This window comes from Grampus griseus, assembly GCF_964374135.1.
Source record: "Grampus griseus genome assembly, chromosome: 7".
Lineage (NCBI taxonomy): Eukaryota > Metazoa > Chordata > Mammalia > Artiodactyla > Delphinidae > Grampus > Grampus griseus.
Genome location: NC_139001.1, coordinates 34,315,852 through 34,339,317, shown reverse-complemented (window position 1 = coordinate 34,339,317; position 23,466 = coordinate 34,315,852). Strand labels below are relative to the sequence as shown.

The window sequence follows — 23,466 nt, the reverse complement described above, 5'->3', positions numbered from 1 at the left end:
AGAAATCCATTCCTATTTGGCCAAGAACTTAGAGCTCACTCCCTTGACGGTTATGCTGAGGAGGACAAGCTGCCCTGACCTAGAAGAAGGGATGAGGTGGGCTCTGCCCCACTTGTGACCTCCCCACCCCCTCCCCACTCCTTCCAGAGGAAGGTTAGAAGGGAAGCAAAGATGGAGGAACCAAGTGCCTCCAGTGGAAGCGAGGGAGGCTCTGTAGGAAATCGGGAAGAACAGAGATGAACAGAAGAAAAGTCAATGTTTACATGGGACCTATGGAAACAAAGGCTGGCGGGCCGGCCTGCTGACTACAGGTGGGTAGAGGGCAGCCCCCTCCCCCTCCTAGATCTGAGGTGCTATCCGTTCCCTGTTCTTTGGTTGATCTCAGAGCTTCCTATTCCTTGTTGGGGTTTGAGTATCCACCACCCCAGAGGAAGGGCTTGGTCTACACTCAAATGGATTCCCAGGGTTTTTTCTAAAGGAGCAAAAAGGGGCCTGGGGATGGGGATGTCTGAATATTAAGGTCACAGTGGACACCCTCTTCCCCTTTGTAAATAGTATTTTTATACTTCACCCTCACCATCTCAGGCTTTATACATGGAATTCCTCAAATGGAAGGGGTAGGGGTTTTCTGTTCCTCCCCCAAGTGGGTGAGGGTGGGAAAAAGGTATGTATTTAAAGAAAATTAAATTTAATAACAAGTTTCTCTAAAAAAAAAAAAGTACTAAAAGAAATTCATATTAGAAAAACAAGATAATGGGTCCATAATGGAACAAAAAATTCAGTGTTGTGCAACTAATAAGGAAAAAAGAGAAACATAAGTTTCCAAACACTAGAAAGAATTCACCCAATTTCACAGTATACCTACTTACATGGCATAATAAACTCCTGTGAGAAGTTGCACCATAAATTCGGGATCCAATACTATTCGACCACAGAGTTCTTTCCAGTGTTTTTCATGTTGCCGTGGAAACCCACTCACACAAACCCTAGGAAAATACATTATTTATCACATGTGATTTCCTGATACATTAAATAAAACATTTTTGTTTCCATAAATTCACTTATTCAACGACTCATTTCTCAAATATTTTTTGAGTACTTGCTATGTGTCAGTCACTATCCTGGGCCCATGCATACAGTTGTAAACAGGCAAAAAGATAAAAATAAAATCTGTGCCCTCATAAAACATACATTCTAGTGTACTAAATCAATAAAAGTAATAACTTTTCTCAAATAGGTATCTCTTTCATAATCATCCTTCTCCCTCTTCACAAAAGAAATGCATAACTTTCATACATCCCAAATTGAATTAGGATGGAATTAGTGGAAGATACAGAAATCTCCAAACAAATAACCAAAGTATCATAAACAATTCTGTTTTCCATCTCATTAAGAGATGCTTCCAGAAAAGTTACCCTTAATAATTATCAAAAACTGTTATGTACTTCTATTATTTTAAGAAATTAATTTATTAGAATAATTGTAATGGTGAGTTCAGAAGAAATTTTTTAGTGTTTCGTGCATTATGGTCAGGAAATATTTTTAAATTTTTAATTTATGCATTTTTTTGGTAGCAGAGACGTATAATTAGGAGATCAATAAAAGATCTGTAAGTATAATATGGCACGATATTAGGATAAAATTATGTGGATAAAGTGGAACAGAAATTCAATTTTAAGGAGATAAAGAATGTTAGACTATTAAAAGCTTGTTCATTTATTCCACACATGGGATGAGGGTGGTTATCAATCAGATCACTGTGTATTTACATTATATACATTTAAAATAGTGATCAACAATTATTTATTATGTCAATATTTACCTACTGGAAATCATATAATTTACAACTATTTAAAACAGAATAAAAAATTTAAATGTTAACTTAAAAGTGTACAAAGGCTACACAGTTTTTCGAAATTCCTTAGGGGATATGTGAATAAAATTCTGAGGACTACTAAACTCTATCATCACTTTTGTTTTTTTTTTTTTGCGGTACACGGGCCTCTCACTGTTGTGGCCTCTCCCGTTGCGGATCACAGGCTCCAGACGCGCAGGCCCAGTGGCCATGGCTCATGGGCCCAGCCACTCCGCGGCATGTGGGATCTTCCCGGACCAGGGCACGAACCCGTGTCCCCTGCATCGGCAGGCGGACTCTCAACCACTGCGCCACCAGGGAAGCCCCCACTTTTGTTATTAAGAAACTCTATTTCATGCCACAGTAATGTTACCAATTAGAGATATGGCAGATTTGTTTTAATGAGCCCAAAAATAGTCATTTATAAATAAATTTATCTGTAGATAGGCAGCAAGTGCTTAAACAGTATACTCTCTTGATAACAGTATCTAGGTTAGAGACAAGAATTTTTTTTTTTTTTTTTTTTTTTTGCGGTACGCGGGCCTTTCACTGTTGTGGCCTCTCCCGTTGCAGAGCACAGGCTCCGGAGGCGCAGGCTCAGCGGCCATGGCTCACGGACCTAGCCGCTCCGCGGCATGTGGGATCTTCCCGGACCGGGGCACGAACCCGTGTCCCCTGCATCGGCAGGCGGACTCTCAACCACTGCGTCACCAGGGAAGCCCGAGACAAGAATTTTGTTAGTCATTAATCATGTTATTACAGGCAAGTGAACTTTAAGATAATCTATAAATCAATCTCACAGCTAATTTAGATCGGCCTTCCTCCATTTAGCAAAACTGAGTTTTGGTCTCTTCCCAATAATACAACAGCATGAACTTGTGCAAAGCATTTGCAGTGGGCAGACTCTTTGGAGGGTGGGGTCAGGGGCCCTGATCCCTATGATCCCTCCTTCCTGGTGTTCACACCCTTGTGTCATCCTCTCCTCTTGAGTGTGGGTGGAACCTGTGATTTGCTTGTAACAAGGCAAAGGTGATAGGATTCTCATGCATACATGTACACATTATGTGATTATATTATGTAAGAAGAACTGACCACTGGCCTTCAGCAGACAGTCAACAAGAAAATGAAGCCCGTCCTACAACTATAGGAACTGAATTTTGCCAAGAGAAGTGTATAATTCCTCAAATGAACCGCAGGTAAGACTGCAACTCCAGCCAACATCTTAACTGCAGCTTGTAATACCCTAAGCAGAGGGTCCACCTAAATGATACCTAGACTCCTAACCCCAAGAAACTGAAATAATAAATGCATACTATTTTAAGCTACTAAATTCTGGTGTAATTTGTTATGAGGCAATAGAAAAACTAAAATAGCATTTAACTTTTGTGGGGGCTTAGTTTCCTCAAATGAAAATCAACTGGGCAGGATAAACTGAGTGTTCCTTCTATAATTAAAATTCTGCTCCTCTGTCTCCAAACTCATTTATATTAATTTTTTTTTCAACAGTGGAAATTTAAAATTTCAGCTCGGGTTTGTCCAAATTATTAGAAATTCTGATTTAGTAAAGATTAGAATATACAAATACAAATGAGACATACACATAATTAATGTCACTGCTAATCTTATCCAAAGCAGACAGTTATTTGTGAGATATATAAAGGAAAAAGTTCATGTTTCTTACGACTTTCTCTACATAGAGGACTATTTATTCAAATCACTCAAAGTGATTTATAAAAATTGGCATCCAGGCAGTGACTAGGTATATCACTAAACCACCCTAAACCTAAAACATCTTGGCTTAGCTCAATGTTGAGCTAGAAAATGCTTCTTTAGTAACTGAAATATTTTCAAGAAATCATGATGCATGAGGGATGATAGGATTCCTATAGGAATGTAAGTTCCCTGAGTTTTGTTTACTGCTATATCACCAGAAGTTAGAACAGTGCCTACCAGAGAGAATGTGCTCAATAAGTATGTGTGAAGGTTAATGATAATTATTCTTCTTACCTGGAGCCCATTCGGCAAAGAGACTGGTAAGATGAAGCAGGCATATACACAATAGCAGAATTATAACATAACATGAGAAAACTCAGGACTTCAAACCTAGAAAAAACAAAAACAAGGAAAAAGGATTACGATTATTTCTACTTAGAGACTGTAGTAAATGATTTCTTCGTTTGATGGTTATAACAACAATGCCTTAATATTGACCTTCATAATTTCTCAATCAGATTACTGTAATATCCTCCTCAATAATTTCCCTATTTCCATTTGCCAGCTCTTGCTGCTATCTATATTTTCTTCCTCAGGAAAACCCCCATCATGCTTGAACAGATGACTCCTCTATGCTACATTAATCCACTATTCCTATTGACTGCATGATAAAGCCCAAACTCATCATGGCATACAAAGTCCTTTAAAATCCACCCTCAACCTACCTCTCCACCCTTACTTCCCTCTACTGTCTACCACATACACCACACTACATCAGTCTTATACCATTCCATGAATATGCCATAACCTTTCATAATTCCTTGCTTTTATGGATGCTACCCTTTCTTATTAGAACACACTTTTCACTTGGGAAACTCCTGCTAAGGTTTCAAATCCTGGCCCAAACTTTAATCTCAGACATAAAGCCATTCTTAATTCTTCTAACTAAAACAAACAAACACTGTTCCCTTTATCTGTGTAGCTCTAATACAGCATTTATTCCACTAAATCAACTCTGTCTTTACCTCTGTTTTATCTATTTAGTAATAAGCAACTTTAGGACACAGACCCTGATTTATTCATCTCTAACTCTAGTGTCCAGCATAGTGTTTAATACATTATTACTGCTCAATTAATTTTTATTGAATGAATAAATGAATGCTTTCCTAATCTTTAAGAAAGTGGCTCCTAAGCCTGGATGCACATTATAGTTATTTAAGGACATTTTGGAATAATATATTCCTGTGTCTCAACCCAGACTGACCCAATTAGAATCTCTGAGGGCAGGACCCAGGAACGTTGTTTGTCTAAAAAGCTTCCCATAGGTGGTGAAGAGTATATGGAAACTCACTGTACTATTTTTGAAACAAAAAAGCCAGAAATTATTTCAAAATGAAAAGGTAAAAAGTGAGTTGAAAGTCTGACGTGGAAGCAGGCACATCTTCAGATCCTTTCTCCTTCTCTATGCTGCTAGGTTTATTGAAGATTTATTTTCTGAAATTGAAGATTTATTTTCTGAAAGGATAAAAGAGAAATTTCTACCTGGGAACCACCAGGCACAATTATGATTTGGGGTCAGGGCGGGGGGTGGGGGAGGAAGGGAAGACACTGAAAATAGAAAACTTAAGTGAAATAGGTCTTATTGGATATTGAGACCTCAAGTCCTCCTTCCCCATGTGGTCACAGAATGCTAGCAGCAAGCCCTCTGGTTAAGAGACTAGAAGAGTTTTCTTTGGGGAATTTGACCAACCTAAGAGGAAAGACTTAACGATATGGACTTGGGAAGTTCCCCAGCTGGATGGCCCAGTGAGAAGTTGTGAAGTTCACTGTCAATTAGCCCTACCAACATGGTCATAGCTTCTCATTTTTTTTATTCCCCTACTTTTAAACATAAGCGGGAAAAAAGGATTACCAGACACCTGAGGAACTTCACTAACATGAAAATGAGATCAAAATAAAGAAATGGGGGGTGGTGGGGGCACAATTTGGAGGACACAGAGAACACAGAACAGGAAAAAATAAAGCTAATTATCATTAATATTCTAAAAGATGAGATGTTGTTTCAAAAAATAAAAAAAACAAAAACACCAAAAAGGATCTATTTTAAAAGACCATTCAGAAAACAAGAACACCTTTTAGATATACAAAATATGATGACAGAAATTAAAAATTCAAGAAAAGGATTGGTGGATGAATTTGAGGAAATACCACAAAAAGTGAAGCAAAAGGAAAAAGATATGGTGAATGGAAGAGGAAAGAGGACCACAATAGGAGTTCCCACATTCAAATAATAAAAGCTCCAGAAGAAAGATAATAAAAGACAAGATAGATAAAAGACAAATAGTAAAAGACCAGATAAAATGGGGAGCCTAAACTAATTAACAAAAATAATTCAAGAAAATTCCCAGTCTGAAGGACATGAGTTTCTAAATAGAAAAGGTCCACATAGTGCTCAGCACAAAGGAGAAAATAAACCCACACCAAGAAATACCACCATGGAATTTCAGAATACTAAGAACAAAGAATGAGGATATAGGGTGCAGGAAACAGTGGATCCATCCACAGAGGAAAAAGACAAAGAGAATTCCCAGGATAAGAGTGAGGGGAGATCCCAAGATAATGTGTACACCAGGCAAAGAGGGCAACACAGTCCAGATTGGAGTAAGTCAAAAGGTTCTGAGATAAAACTGAGAAAATAACTGGTGTAAATGAAGTCTTGGAAGGCTATGTAGAAAACTGATAGAAAATTCGCAGGGTTGAATTACAAAGCACATAGTAAACAAAGAAAACAAAAGGGCAACGATGAACTTCAAGGAAAACAAAAAGATATGCAGGAAAGGAAAAGTAATAAACTAATCACAAAGCTCAGCCTGAATAGCTCTGATGAACAATGATCATTCATAATGATGAGAAATCTAAATAATGAGTTCCCCATAATTACAACATAAGATAGGACAATGAGAGAGGTAACAACCTAAATTTTTATCTTTCCTAGAGATAAGTTATTAGATAATGCCCCAAAGTGAAACATTAAAAAGCAGTAAATTACTCAAAGAAGTGGAGGTAAATATTAAAAGCAAGATTTCTCAACCTCAGCACTATTGGCATTTGGGGCTAGATAAGTGTTTGCTGTGGGGGGCTGGCCCAGGCATGGCAGGATGTTGAGCAGCATCCCTGACCTTTACACTTGAGATGCCTGTAGCAGTCCTCCCTCCCACTCAGTTGTGACAACCAAACAAGTCTCCAGACATTGCCAAATGTTCCCTGGGGGGCAGAAGTGCCCTGGCTGAAAACCACTGGTTAAAAGTTGTTACATCTGGGAAGGGAGAAGTGGAAGGGAGAGGGAGCTGGAGATTGCAGTTCTTCTTAATAAGCTCTGTAGGATTAATGCATATTTAACTGAAAAAAAAAGGGTGTGTGTGTATGCGTATTACTGATACAGTCAGCTATACAAAAAAGTAAAATATACAGCAAAGACAAAACAATAGCACAATAATGAGATACCAATTGTCATACCCACTAGGATGGATATAATCAAAAAGATGGAAAATAAGTATTGGTGAGGATGCTGAGAAACTGGAACTATCATACACTGCTGGTGAGAATGCAAAATGGTATACCACTCTGGAAAACAATATGACAGTTCCTCAGAAAGTTAAGTATTAAGTTAAATACCATATAGGGACTTCCCTGGTGGTCCAGTGGTTAAGACACCGCACTTCCACTGAAGCGGGCACGGGTTCGATCCCTGGTGAGGGAAGTTCCTCATGCCATGTGGTGAAGCCAAAAAATAAAAATAAAATAAAAATAAAATAAAGTAAAATAAAATGAAATAAATACCATATAACCCAGCAATTCTACTAGGTATATGCTCAAAAGAACTGAAAATGTTTACACAAAAACTTGTAAACAAACAAATGTTGACAGCAGTATTATTCATAGATATTCCAAAACTGGAAATAACCCAAATATCCATCAATTGATGGATGGATGGATAAACAAAATGTATATTGTCATAATGGAATATTATTCAGTCATACAAAGGAACTACACACTACCACATAAACGAAACTTGAAAACATGTTAAGAAACCAGACACCACAAAAGGCCACATACTGTATAATTCCACTTATATGAAATGTCTAAAATATACAAAACCATAGAGATAGAAAGTGAGATACATGGTGGCCAGGGGCTGGGGAGAAAGGAAAGGGGAGTTCTTTTTAGTGTGATGAAAACATCCTGGAATTAGCTAGTGGTGGTGGATGCACAAGCTTGTGAATACACTAAATATCACTGAATTGTATACTGTAAAGGGGTGAATTTTATGGTATGTGAATTATATCTTAATTTAAAATAAATTTAAAAGTCAGTAATTAACTTAAAATGTACAAGTATAAAACACAGTGCAGTTTCCTCAATATTTAAAAAACTCTCGGGGAATTCCCTGGCGGTCCAGTGGTTAAGATTCCGTGCTTCCACTACAGAGGGCACGGGTTCAATCCCTGGCTGGGGAACTAAGATCCCGCAAGCCTCTCGGTGCAAACAAACAAACAAAATAAATAAATAAACAAATAAAATCCTTGCCAATCACTAGAAAAAAAAATACACAGTTCAATAAAAAATATGAAAAAAAAAAAGAAATATGGACATAGGACATGAATATGCAGTTCACAGGTCAAGAAAAAATACTTAATGAATTAACATATTAAAAGCATTCAAGCCTAGTCATAATTAAAGGAATGCTAAGTAAAATAATGTGACATCAATTTTTAATGTTCAGATTGGCAAAGATTAAAAAATTTGAAAATATCCAGTACTGGGGGTTAGTATGAGGAAAGAGGCACTCCCAAACTACTTGTAGGAGATTCAATTAGTCCTTGGTTTTGGGGAGGGTAATTTGGCAATACTAACTCAAACTGAAAAAGCAGACATTCTTTAGCACAGCAATTTCACTGTTAGGAATTTATTTTACAGATACTTTGGTGCTCCCATCAAATATTTATACAAAAAATATTGTGTTCCTTTTAGAGTGTTTAAAAAAACTGGAAAAAATCTAAATTTTAGTCAGAATGAGAGTGGTTAAAAACTGATAGTATGGGCACTTCCCTGGTGGCCCAGTGGTTAAGACTCCACGCTTCCACTGCAGGGGGTGCGGGCTCAATCCCTGGTGGGGGAAACTAAAATCTCGCATGCCACATGGCATGGCCAAAAAAAAAAAAAAAAAAAAAAAGCAAGTTGTACAACATGTAGAAATGAATCCAGTGTGTATGGGTCTGCAAGTGTTTAAGGCTGAATATATGCTTTTGCATGCATGAAAATTTTCTGGAAGGACACATAAAAAACTGCTAATAATTTAACTACTGAGAGTAGAAATGGGTGGTTAGAGGGAAGAGGACATATACTTTTCTCTTTGTACTCTTGCCTATTTTTACTTTATACTCTGTTCTATTTTAAATGTACCACAAGTATATATTGTTATACTTTAAAAAATTAAAATGAGAAAACAAAAAAGGAATCAGGTAACCAGATGATTTATGCAAACTAGTCTGCAAACAGTACTTATGAACCACTATTCTAATATACATTTTCTATTATTAAATGATTTGAGTACCCCAATATAACTGTATAGAAAAAAATTAAGTTGTTACTTTAAGTTGGGATAAGGCCTTCTCCAGGTGTTATACAGCACCCTGCTGGCTAATAAAGAACAATCACTAAAGCTGAATTCCAATATGTTAGGAAACAAGGGAAGCCACTGTGTTTTCTATCATATGTGTAATATTGGAAAGACCCTTAAGAAGAACTGGAATTCCAGACTGAAGCACTTGATCAAAGGTCAATAATTTAGAAATCTGCTTGATCCTATAGTCCTTCCATAACTCTAATATTATAACCAATAAGATAAGAGTACTATTTTACTATGAACATAAAATATTATATAACAAATAATAGTATCGGGACTTCCTCGGTGGTACAGTGGCTAAGACTCTGCACTCCTAATGCAGGGGGCCTGGGTTTGATCCCTAGTCAGGAAACTAATCCCACATGCCACAACTAAGAGTTCACATGCCGCAACTAAAGATCCCCACATGCCACGACGAAGATCCCAAAGATCCCGCAGGCCGCAACTAAGACCCAGTACAGCCAAATAAATAAATAAACAAACATTTTGTAAAAAAGAATAATAATAACAGTATCACTAACATATATTATGTTCCAGGCACTGTGCTAAGCATGTTTTAAGCATCATCTCATTTACTGCTCACAATAACCATGCAGGGCAATGTATGGTAAAAAATTTGGCCTTGCCCAAAGAAAGTTTTAGCCTTTGCCCTCAGCTTCTGGGAAGTAACCTATGTCATACCTGATAAGTTGTTTAGAGTGGAGGCTGGTGACACAGGCTCTCTTTGTTGGTAATGGCTAGATTGAAAGGCTATAAGACTGCGATGATTGATAGGATTAAGGTGAAAGTTTGGGTGAACTTTATGTGAAGTGACTGTGTCTCATTTACCTGAATGCATTATGGGAACAGATACTGTGTCTGTGTCTGAGGAACACTTCCCCTATCTAGTATTGTAAAACAGAAGCCATGTAAATCCATCCATCCTTCCTCTAATATTAATAGAACATGCTAAACTGGGATCAATAAGATTGTCCAAGCCTACAAGGTCATTAATTTGCTGAACAACAGCCCTGTGTGGAATACAGACTTGAGCTTATGGTAGAAGCCAGTAAGTGCCACCTAGCAACAACTTCTGGGATTTGGGACCAGAAAATTTCCATTTGAGAGACAACCTGCTTACCAATGGGTATGAAGTGAGACTGCCCCCATGACTGAAACATAAAATAATCCTGAAATGTGAAATACCCATAATATCTTGGGTAATGTCAGAAAAACACCAGAAAAGTTCCATAAGTGCCAGAAGAGTTCCATTATAAGTGCCAGAAGAGTTCCATAATAAGGTGCAAATGGTTTGTGCAGAAACATGCTACCAAGGGAATGGAAAGAAGTACTTATAGTACTCATAAGCAGGGAGGCAGGAAACCTCTTTTTCCCTAGGGCCAACTTTGGCACCACCTGACAATCTGCCAGATTCTATCTATCACCTAGATGGGCCCCTGTGAACAACTCTCTATTGATCAACAAAGAGCTGCTACGTTTATGGATGAGTATTTCACTGCTATGATGTATTTCACTAGTATGACATATTTAACTTTTGTCTTTTATCACACCAAACCTGAACCAAAGTAATTGTAGATAACTATTAAGCATAAATTAACAATTTTTACTGTCTGCAGTTTTTTTTTTTTTTTTTTTTTTTTTGCGGTACGCGGGCCCCTCACTGTTGTGGCCTCTCCTGTTGCAGAGCACAGGCTCCAGATGCGCAGGCTCAGCGGCCATGGCTCACGGGCCCAGCCGCTCTGCGGCATGTGGGATCTTCCCGGACCGGGGCACTAATCCGTGTCCCCTGCATCGGCAGGCGGACTCTCAACCACTGCGCCACCAGGGAAGCCCTACTGTCTACAGTTTTGACCATTACCGGTTTTGTGCAGTGAATGTTTCCCTCTGTGGATGAAGATCACTGTAAACAACCCTGATGAGATCATGCTGACACAATGCCCCTTCTGTCAAAGCCATGGATCCAATTGTTGAGGGCTACAAAAACAAGGTAAAGTATGAGACTGTGTCTCTAAAATGAAGTAAAAATCTATATCATGTGAGGATATTTAATCCTGTCTCAACAAAAGACAGTTTCAGACCATTTCTTCCGTTTCAAAACCTCTTCCATTTTTCTATTATATACATTCTACAGCTCCTTTTAAAAAGTATTTATACAATATATAAAACTAAAAATACAGTGCTTTGTTTTTTGAAATATTATGGAATGAATCTATATTTAGGACAGAATAAGAAAAGTCGCTGAAAAGAATAAAGGCTACAAATGAATCAACTTTAATTTGTTTGTTTCCAGAACTCAGAGCACTCTTGGGGACTATGCATTCAAACCTGGAGGTCTTTCTAACTTCAGGAAGGTTGGTGCTTTCATTAACCTCATTCCACACTGAAGAAAGCAAGGTGCAGAGAGTTATAATTATGGAACACAAACAAGAATACTATGATCAAATGTCTCTTTAATAGTGACATAATTGATTTCATGTTTCTAAAGTTAGAAGAACCATCCATTTGTAAACTTTTCACTACCCTCCATTTTATTTTGTAACTTGATACATGGAACACAGTTAAAATCTATTACTCAGAAATGTTCTATGCTAAAATCAGCCCTGGTTAAATAGGAGGCATTCTATTTTCAACACAAAACAAAGCCCCAGGAGAATTAATTAAGAAAATAAATAGTTGCACAGAGCTATGAGGCAACTGGATACTGTTTGTTGGTAAGAAAATGGATTTCAATTTTTACACTACTGGTAAAGTTTCTTTAAGCGCTTTCCTCAAGTTTATGCACTGAAGGCCACTACAGACAAGAAGCTTGCTTCAAAGCCTATGTCCTTAAAGAGAGCAGGCAGAAGGAGTTCAGCTCAACAGGAGTCATCTACCTATATAATTATCAGTGTTCTCACAATCTTCAACCAAACAAATATAAGCAAAAATCAGAAGTGTAATTATTTTCCTAAAAAATAATGAAAATAAATCAATCTAACATAGATGATTTCTAATTAATATGGAAGACAAAAAAATTAAAAGAAGATTTTTGAAAATATTTTTGAAAAAAAAAAGGCCAAAAATGATACTGGTAGAAGAATGAAAAAGAAATAAACCAGAACTAGAGGAAAATTTTCCATTAATTACATTCTCTCTCCCTTGACAACAGCTCAGCTTTATATCACTAATAACAAACATCTCCATTAAGAAACAAATCAGTAAAGATGTGTTAGGAATATTTATCTCTAGTAAGAAATTGACTTTTACTCAACATAATTTTTAAAAATTCTACCTTTCCAGTCTTACTTACCTCATGGTATATTGAAGGCTTGGATAAGGAAGGGATAGTAAAAGACAGAACTTTATTGTTCCCATCTTTATCAGCAATTTCCTATGGTTAAAATAAAATAGAGATAATGAAATAATCACAGGACTATATTAAAAGAAATAATTACTTTCTTAACAAATATATCACTGGCAATTGAGGAGAATGTTTAGAAATAGTAATATATAAAAATATTATTACCCTAGTATTTCTTTTCTAACCTATTAGCAGATTTTGTACACTTTGGTAGTTGAGTTATCCTTTGAGAGACACTGAAAGATATAATACTACAATCAATCAAATACACCATGACAACAAAGACATGAAGTAGGTGCACAAATTTCATGATAAATTTACATACAGGCTAGGGAGATTACAAGTGATCAGATCTTTTAGTTGAAACATGACTGAATTTAAAAGATTAAAATCACTGCTCGCTTCGGCAGCACATATACTAAAATTGTAATGATACAGAGAAGATTAGCATGGCCCCTGCACACGGATGACACGCAAATTCGTGAAGTGTTCCATATTTTTGGAATGGGAGAAAATATTTGCAAGTGATGCGACAGACAAGGGCTTAATCTCCAAAATATACAAACAGCTCATATAACTCAACAACAACAAAAACAACCCAATCGAAAAACGTGTAGAAGACCTTAATAGACATTTCTCCAAAGAAGACATACAGATGGCCAGTAGGCACATGAAAAGATGCTCAACATCATTAATTATTAGAGAAATTCAAATCAAAACTATGAGATACCACCTCACACTGGTCGGAATGGTCATCATTAAAAAGTCTATAAATAACAAATGCTGGAGAGGTTGTGGAGAAAAGGGAACCCTCCTACACTGCTGGTAGGAAGGTAAGTTGGTATAGCCACCACGGAAAACAGTATGGAGGTTCCTCAGAAAGCTAAAGGTAGAATCACCACATAAAAAATTAAAATGAAAGGTTTTAGCCAAGAAATCCACACTTATTAAAATATGAAACACAGGGCTTCCCTGGTGGCACAGTGGTTAAGAATCTGCCTGCCAATGCAGGGGACACAGGTTCGAGCCCTGGTCAGGGAAGATCCCACATGCCATGGAGCAATTAAGCCCGTGAGCCACAACTACTGAAGCCTGTGCACCTAGAGCCCATGCTCCGCAACAGGAGAAGCCACCGAAATGTGAAACCCGCACACCTCAACGAAGAGTAGCCCCCGCTCACCACAACTAGAGAAAGCCTGCGTGCAGCAAAAATAAATAAATTCATAGAAAAAAAAAAAAAAAGGAAAAACACTGTTGTAACACAGGATGAATCTTAACTAAAAGAAAATCTTACAATTATTCAGCAATAAATTAATGACCTGAAATAAGCTACATATTAACATAATTAATAGTAGTCCAAGTGATTAATCATAAGTCCATACTTAAGTGGTTTTTACTGACTACAAAAACATTCCTGTGATTTTTAAAAGCACTTTATCTTTCACAGAAAAGGTCAACAGCATCTATTTCTACAGTCTCTGGCACCGCCAATCTTCTACAGGTATCAATAAAAATCTGCCTACAGACTTCCCTGGTGGTGCAGTGGTTGGGAATCCACCTGCCAATGCAGGGGACACGGGTTCAAGCCCAGGTCTGGGAAGATCCCACATGCCGCGGAGCAACTAAGCCGGTGCGCCATAGCTACTGAGCCTGCGCTCTAGAGCCCGTGAGCCACAAATACTGAGCCCATGCACCACAAATACTGAAGCCCACATGCCTAGAGCCCGTGCTCCACAGCAAGAGAAGCCACCGTAATGAGAAGTCCGTGCACCACCAACGAAGAGTAGCCCCCTCTTGCCACAACTAGAGAAAGCCTGCAGGCAGCAAGGAAAACCCAGTGCAGCACTCCCCACCAAAAGAATAGATATGAGATCCTATTAAAAAAAAAAAAAAGATCTAATAATGTTTTAAAAAAAAAAACTGCCTACAGACGCCAGCAATTAGAGAGGTGAAATGCTCCTCCTGCATCACTCCTTTTCTGTACTGTCTTTAGCCTGTTTCTTTTAAAACTCATATTAGTATACATAACTGGCATAAAATACAGACAGAGAAGACTGCCCTAGAAGGAAGGCAGTCAGAGAGAGACTGAGTAGTTGCACAGCATAAGAGGAAGAAACAACAGGAAAAAAACCCAACTATCATCACCAAGACACAAACCCAAAAGAACTTCCCTATAGGGCTAGTTTTGGGGTTTAATATGTCACAGGAGAGTACCAATTACATGTGAACAATGGCCATACCTCTAATTTTGGCAGGAAAATGGTTTAAAAATCCCTAGAAAGATCATTTAACTACTCTGTAGGCAAAATAGTTACCACCACATCTGGGCCACTGTGCCTCAGAGAACATCTATGCTAAGATGAATGGGCCTGATTTAAGTTAGGCAATAAAATTTTAATTTTTACTCCTAAATTTCAAATTAAGCCAAATACTTTTTATTTATATCTGTGTATACATCTGTGGAGAAGGGTGTTATGAAATTTTTTTAAGTTGAGGGCAATATAAAACTCTCTCTTGGGCTACTGAAGCAAGGGAGAAATGCTGGAGTGAGAGAAGAAGAACAAAAGAGAAATTAATATATAAAAGAAATCCAGTGTGGTAAGAAAAATCGAGAACCACAGAGAAGAGAGAACACCGGTATCAAGGGAATTAAAAGAAGACAGAAACCTGATGTTACATTTCTGATATATAATTAAGCATTTTTAAAACAGTACACTATTTTTTTTTTTTTTTTTTTTTGCGGTACACGGGCCTCTTACTGCTGTGGTCTCTCCCATTGCGGAGCACAGGCTCCAGACGCACAGGCTCCGCGGCCATGGCTCATGGGCCCAGCTGCTCTGCGGCACGTGGGATCCTCTTGGACCAGGGCACGAACCCGTGTCCCCTGCATTGGCAGGTGGACTCTCAACCACTGCGCCACCAGGGAAGCCCAAAACAGTACACTATTTTTGAGATACCAAAAGAAAATTAAACCATAGCACCAACAAGTACTGTCAAGAACTTGTCAGGCATCCCACTATACAAAATTTTTTGCTTCATTTGTCCCACTACTGAATTTTATTACATTAAACAAGACAAATGATAGCTTAATGTCAAACATAATCTAAAACACTAAACTCAATTTTTAAATCAACATTTACTAAGTGCCTTGCTAAGCACCAGAAACACAGTGATATGTGAAACAAATTTCCTACTTTAAAAGAAAAAATCAGGCAAGGTAGCGAAATAAAGAATTTTATACCTACACCAGCTTTTCATTAAAAAAACCCATCTTTAATTATGGTATAACTATTACTACTACTATTTATAATAATAGTGGTAAACATTAGATAAACACCTTAGGAAACATGTTGGGTTCTTCTAATTGCTTTCAATCCTACTAACAATGTTTTATTTCTGTTTTACAGGACGAGGCAACTGAAGTCAAGATATTAAGTAACTTGCTTAAATTTAAAACAGCCAGTAAGTGACAGTACCTGATTTTAAACAAAATACAAGTGATTCCACAGGCCAGGCTCCGTCCTTCAGATTCTAGTGATGGAAATGTTTTTTAATGATTTTTTTTAAGGGATAATACTTAGAGGAATGAGCACTGGTGCAGAAGAGTATTTATTTTTTGTGAGATTCAATGTTTTGTGAGGTACTTTGGTTGAGGTACCTCTCAACTACAAACTTAACTTTAATATACGGAGCATCTGTTTACAGGGAATACACAGAATATAAGAATTCAAAGGGCAGGAATTTCAATACCAATGTTCTAAACTGGGCACCAGGAGGAAAAAAAAAAACAACAGAATAATAACATTTAAGGTATTTAAGAATTCCTTAGAAGAAAAAGTTTCATAAATAATGTATCAAATACATAATGTTTTATCAAATGATTAAAAATAAATTAAAAATATTAAATGCAAGACATTCATAAATATCAATCAAATAAAATAATTAGAAAAATAAGCCATAAAATATTAATAATGCCATCAATTATAAGTTTCACCTACTTTATAAAATGCATTACCAGCAATTACTTATTAATTACTGTACTCAATTACTGTACTCAATTTAGTTAATTCAAATAAGTTATTCAAGAGACATTTAAATTTATTTTCCTCTAAATATTCTTCAAGTATTACTTCAGAGGACTTTAAAAAATACTTAAAATTTCCCAAACTATCATTTTCCACTTACCAAATTGTAAATTCCTAAAAGTAGTGCTTCAATGCAACCATTACTCTGTCTGTCTCGGCTAACTGTAAGCCGTAAATAAACCCACATCAATTCTGGCAAGAACTGCAGTGTGAACCTCTTAAGTCGAACTTCAGAGCTACGGTAGAGCTCAAACAGCTGGTGGCAGACAGGCTCCAGGAGCTAAGAAGAAAATAAAGTGCATCAGTTATTTCCATTCTTTTGGCTGTAACTGTAATTTTTTTTTAGGCACATATACTTGTATAATATTTTTAAAATAAATTCTCAACATTAATTTTTGCTTATTCTGAATCAATGCAACCAGAACCTCAATCTCTATTTAATAACTCAGAGACTACACATTAAACTGACCAATCCAGTAACTGCAAGAAGTACTTTGTGCCCAGATAATAACAACATATCTTTCAATACACTGTACTATTAAACTTATTAGATAATTAGTTCTTTAACCAATGTACTACTTCATATTTAGTGAGTTTCCTTTTCTGTTATTACCAAACCTTACTATCCTCCATTTTTAAGTTTCTATTGGAAGAAAATAATTTCAAATAATCTTGTTGGAAATAAACTTTAAATCTCAACTTAAGACTATGATTTAAACAAATTATATACCACTCAGTAGATAAAGGGACTTGGCAATACATAATATTTGGACATCCAAAATGCTCGTTAATATTTTAAATACATATAAGTAAAACAGATTACTTCTATGTTTTAAGACTGACAAATTCTACTAATTATATTTATTGGAAAGATTTTGAAAAGGAGGAAGTATAACTATACAGAAATAGCTTTTCCAATGTTTAACTGGATAATTTTTCATATGATATCATACCATATGACTTATAAGGAACTTCATAATCTTAAAAACTGAAGAAAATGAGCAGTTTAAACAAACCTCCCCTTTTCCCCTAAACTTGTACTGCTAATTTAGACTGGTTTTGTTAGAATAACTGCAGACTTCACAAAACTGGCTATGATTTTAAAATGCAGATAAAACACTGAGAGGAAACTATAAAAAAATTTAACACTAGCTTTTGTTTTGTTTTTAAAAAATTTTTATTGGAGTATAGTTGATTTACAATGTTGTGTTAGTTTCAGGTGTACAACACAGTGAATCAGTTATACATATACATATATCCACTCTTTTTAGATTCTTTTCCATATAGGTCATTACAGAGTATTGAGTAGAGTTCCCTGTGCTATTCAGTAGGTCTTTATTAGTTATCTACTTTATATATAATAGTGTCACACTAGCTTTTAAAAAAAAAGAACGATTCAGTAATTTATATGCTTACTTCTATTCTGAATGATTATAATAATATATATATATATACACTTGTATATCTGCTTGAATGTAGTTATATATGTCTGTAATAATCTAGCACTCTAGAATAAAGTCATTACTTTCAAAATTTTAAATTAAAAGTCAACAAATCCTATGTTGATTGTACAGTTAATATACTTAGATGACTTAAGCTTAGCTCTTAATAAACAACTTTAAAGCTAAAAAAATTTACACACCTAGTCTAGTAACTACTAAGCTCTTTATATGAAATCACTCTCATAGGATTTAAAATATTAAAAAACATTCCAACTCTACCCTTACACGGAAGTCTAGACCAGTCAGACAATTTGCCCAAGGTTACAGAAATTAGTAGCAGAGAAAGACACCAGAATTCAGATCTTCTGACACCAAGTTGATGTTCTCACTATACCGCATTTCTTATACCGGATGGAAGTGGAGGAGGAGGTGAGCCTTGTTTAATTACAAATAGTGTAGTCCATGTAGTGCCAATAACGAAGTAATAAACTTTTGAAAATGGTCAACTGCTGGCAACTTTGTAAAGTACTGACAACAATATTCAGCTCCTTAGGACAATTAAACATTGTTGCGCTCATAAATTTATGTATTAAAAATATATGTCCATGTTTCAAATCTACTTTCCTCTTTAGTAAAAGACTCTAAAATTGCCTTCTCTAAATTTCACTGGCTATGGTACAATTACAATTTGTCTACGTCATAAAGACCTTATTTTCCTTCCTCAACAGCAAGTACATTGGCATGTAGAGACTATACTTTAATAAGCATTGCAAAGATATACAGAGTTACCAAAATTATTACTCTGCTTTTTTTTAAAAGGAGGGAGGAGTGGCTGGCAATCCAGTAAATTTTCATCAACTCCACTGCAAAATAAGACTGTTAAAAACCTGCCAATGTGCTCTGTTAAAATCTTTAATTCTAAGCATATGTTATCATGCCATCATGTTCTCAATTTTTCAGTGTCAGAAATGACCTCCCCTAAATGGTGCTATCACCCACAGCAAAAGGTGTTAAAAATCATTATCTTCTCGTTAAATAAAAGCTTAAGAATAATTTACACCTTCCCCAAACTTAGCAAATAGTTTTGACATGATAATTACTAAGAGGTATGCCATATGATGAACGCATTGAGAGCAGTTTGGGTGGAATAATGGAGACTGAACCCAAATATGAGTGGGTCAAAGAAAAAATATGAGGTGAGGAAATTGGCACAAGTAGACAGAGACTATGAATAAGCAATACTTTATAAAGTTCATTGGGAAGAAGGACAGAAAAATGGGGTAGATAATAAAATAGGAGGCAAATCAAAGAAGGTTTTTAAAAAAATAGAATATGGTTGTTTATCATATTCTTTTCATCAGAAAGGAAAAAAAAATCAGTGACAGGGACTTCCCTGGTGGCACAGTGGTTAAGAATCCACCTGCCAATGCAGGGGACATGGGTTCGAGCCCTGGTCCGGGAAGATCCCACGTGCCACAGAGCAGCTAAGCCTGGGCGCCACAACTACTGAGCCTGCACTCTAGAGCCTGCGAGCCACAACTACTGAGCCCGCATGCCACAACTACTGAAGCCTGCACGCCTAGAGCCCATGCTCTGCAACAAGAGAAGCCACCGTAATGAGAAGCCTGTGCACCACAATGAAGAGTAGCCCGTGCTCGCCACAACTAGAGAAAGCCCTCACGCAGCAATGAAGTCCCAACATAGCCAAAAATAAATTAATTAATTAATTTAAAAAAAAACCACTGCTGTTTTAAGAAAAAAGGAATCAGTGACATAGGAAAGGGAGGGGATAACTGCAGTAGCAATCTTTGAGGTAGTTAGAGAAGATGGGATTCAGGCCTAAGTGGAAGAGATGGCCTTTGATACAACCTGAGACACTTCATCTACCGAACAGCAGAAATGGCAGGAGAGTGTGGGTAGAGATGCTGGTAGAGTGGTAGATTTGAATGGGAGAATAGAGTTTCCAACTATTTTCTTCTTTTATAATGACACAGAAGGCAAACTAAAAATGAGGAGGAAGGGCAGTAAGTGTGAGGAAAGAGAAGGTATAAAATGAACACTGGGACAGTTGTACCAATGAAATATTATGCGCTCATTTATGATTTTTAGTCCTGCATTTAAATGGAAAAAGTTAACAAAATTGTGTTTTTTCCAGGTACGTTCAGCCGCTCAGGTACAGGCATGAAGTGGATGGCTGGGTTTTATCCAGTGTTGAGATTTTGCCCAAAGAATATGAACTAAGGGAATGACAGGCAAAGGAGCTCAGAATGTTTGCAAGGGAATGACTGTAATGATGGATCAAGAAAATTTAGCTAAGAAAAGAGGCAAGTGAGACATTTGAAGGAAGTGAGACATTGAAGGGAGGAAAAAGGACAACCAAATCATAAAAAAGCAATAGGGTTAATGGTCTCCTTGAAGTGGAAGAACTGCTAGAGTGACTAAGGGATCTGGAAGGAGGGAAAGGAGAAAAATAAAGCAACATGTTGGTCTAGAGATTAAAACTTGAGCTGTAGTACAGGTTGGCCATGATATGTAATATTAAACTTCTTTGGGAATTCCCTTGCGGTCCAGTGGTTAGGACTCAGCGCTTTCACTGCCTTGGCCCAGGTTCGATCCCGGGTTGGGGAACTAAGATCTCTCTTGTGCAACATGGCACAGCCAAAAAACAAAACAAAACAAAACAACAAAAAAAGAACTTCTAGGAAATATACTTTCTTAAGAACTTTCATGGTATTTAAGGCAAATTTGTTTCTTATTAAGTAAATAATACATTTATGTTTCAGAATATAACAAAATCAGGACTAAAAGCGTTCTCCTTCTAGAACTGAAGTCCAGAATTGCTTTGAGATTCTACGGAACTTAACACTCTGTTTTTCTGAAGTATGAATGCATGGTTAGAATCTTATGACCTGACAGGAGAAAGGATGGAAAGACAGACCTGTTCTAGTAACTGGTTGATTATAATGACTGCTGGGTCTTGATCTTGAGTCTCTCAAGTTGTAATTTTTCTATTTCTAGCCTTGACAAAGTCTCACACATTAGTATTATGAAGTATGACAATATAAAGTGAGTTAATTCTTATAATATCGCAGCTTCCAAAGCATAAAAGAAAAAATGGAAGTCCATACATTTCACATACTTGTGAGTCCTAATGAAAACGACAGCATTTTAGAATCTCATTTCGTATTTTACTATTCTTTTTTTTCCCCCCGGTGATTCTTTTTTGGCCGCGTGGCTTGCAGGATCTCACTTTCCCAACCAGAGACTGAACCCGTGCCCTTGGCAATGAAATCGTGGAGTTCCAACCACTGGACCGCCAGAGAATCCCATATATTTCACTATTCTTCTAATCAATATTTATTAAGTGTTCATTATGCACATGATAAAATACTGGATTCTAAGGAATTAACAGATATATATGTTAACAGATATAGCATATACGACCACTGCTCATGAAGAGCTTACAATTTAAAGAGAAAGCATGAAACAAATGCATTTTAATAAGCAAAGCTTAATGTTAAGACAGTGCAAAACAAGGGATACATACATTCAATATTCACACAGAATTTTGAAAACTCCTGACCAAGAAGGCTATGCATATATGTCCATTACCATACCTAAAGTTATAAAACATTCAAAAATACATAGCAAGAGAAAAAGAAGCAAATGAATCCTGCGGTTGCTGCTACAAATAGCAACAGATGCAAGCCCAACTGAGAGCCAATCCAAGTTTAGGAGATAGGAAAGAAAGAGGTCAATAAGCAAGCTTTTAGTGATAGTACAAAAATGAAGATGCACTTTAAGTTAAGCTGCTGGTTAGGAGATGATTACCTGAACTTCTTCAAACTCACTCCAGTACACAGCAGAGGCACTCTTGGAGGCTGTATCTGGGAAGATAAGAAGCTACTTTCCTGTGTGTTCCTTTCATTTCATTTTAAAGCATACATGAATCCAGTGGTGATAAAACTGTATGTCATACTATTGTGTTAATGGAAAGAAAATGTGTGTATTTTGTGTAAGTTAAAACATAGAGCCAATAGCTGCACCTTTTTTCCCTTCTAGCACAGGCTAAATAATAGGAAACTGTTATTCTAAGTTTACTGATCCTGACTATTTAGGCTTTCTCTGATCATTTTCAAACTAAACTTACAGCAGCATCATTTCATGTTACCAGTTTGACTGAATTCACTAATTAGAGTGATTACACATAGTTCTTTACTGTCAATAAAAGGACTGCAAACAATACTTAAAATTAATAAATCTCAATCAGTATATGGTTAAAATTTGGACTCCAGGAAAGGAAACATTCCAGAACAGGAAACAGAGAAAAGTTGCAAATTAAATAAATAATCTACTGAGATGGTGGTCACTCAAATCAAGAATCAAAACATACTGTCCTCAACAGGAACAAATTTAATCAAAACATTAAAAAATATGGAGAGGGAGGTCATGGGGAAAGCCAAAGCAACTATCAGAATGAAAAATAGCAGAAAGAAAGTTTTCCAGTCCCACTGGAAGGATTTAAAAAAAAGAAGGAAAACTGCAAAACTTATATATATGTGTTTTAGTGCACATATTTCATTATGTACTACATTAAAATTACTTTTCTTATAAACTCTCCTACCTCATTATTCGAATCTTGAATAACTTTATACAGGGCTGGTACCAGTGTTTTTTTCCGGTGTAAAGTTGCTGCATAATTGGTGATCTGAGTGTCAGGTAATGCCTAAAAGAAAACATCAAAGGAAACCAAAAATGAACTTAATATTTGAGAAGTTAGAAACTTTATTTTATATGAGTTCCTCTTGAAAAGATTTATAATTGAGTCAACTAAGAAAAGTAAAAATAATTAATATAAGAAATAACCATGAGAGTTAATAAATCAAATTAGTTACGATGTTATACAATTCTTCTAACTACTCAACAATGAGAAATGATTAGAAATCACACATTACACCAAGATTTGCTGAAATGAGTCACCTTATAATCTAGTCTAAAAAATTAGTGTGCAATAAATACTTTTGTTTTTAATGAGGTGTGCATTTTTTTTAAGTCTTTTTATTGAATTTGGTACAATATTGCTTCAGTTTTGCATTTTGTTTTCTTGGCCGCGAGGCATGTGGGATCTTAGCTCCCCAACCAGGGATCAAACCCACACCCCCTGCATTGGAAGGCGAAGCCTTAACCACTGGACCGCCAGGGATGTCCCTGAGTGTGGGATATATTTCAATTCTTGTATTTTATGTTCACAAAACACTTATTTCCATAGTGTTTATAAATTATATAGTTTTCAATCAAATTAATGAGTGAATTTTTAATCACAGGAAATAAAAATATAAGGTACA

At 36.4% G+C, this 23,466-nt stretch overlaps 1 protein-coding gene across 3 annotated transcripts in view; it reads right to left on the bottom strand.

Moving 5' to 3' along the window:
* Positions 1 to 23,466, bottom strand: part of HYCC2 (hyccin PI4KA lipid kinase complex subunit 2) — a 72,957-nt gene that overhangs the window by 23,645 nt on the left and 25,846 nt on the right. For 2 of the 3 annotated variants that reach the window (XM_082657868.1, XM_082657869.1), the window contains exons 6-11: positions 22,746 to 22,847; positions 16,780 to 16,959; positions 12,544 to 12,624; positions 11,113 to 11,228; positions 3,863 to 3,958; positions 870 to 986 (exon numbers count right to left, since the gene is read on the bottom strand). In XM_082657868.1, coding sequence (XP_082513994.1) covers positions 870 to 986; positions 3,863 to 3,958; positions 11,113 to 11,228; positions 12,544 to 12,624; positions 16,780 to 16,959; positions 22,746 to 22,847 — 692 coding nt within the window. Of the gene's footprint in view, positions 1 to 869; positions 987 to 3,862; positions 3,959 to 11,112; positions 11,229 to 12,543; positions 12,625 to 16,779; positions 16,960 to 21,952; positions 22,009 to 22,745; positions 22,848 to 23,466 lie in introns of those variants that run through there. The other variant, XM_082657870.1, reaches the window with a different exon arrangement.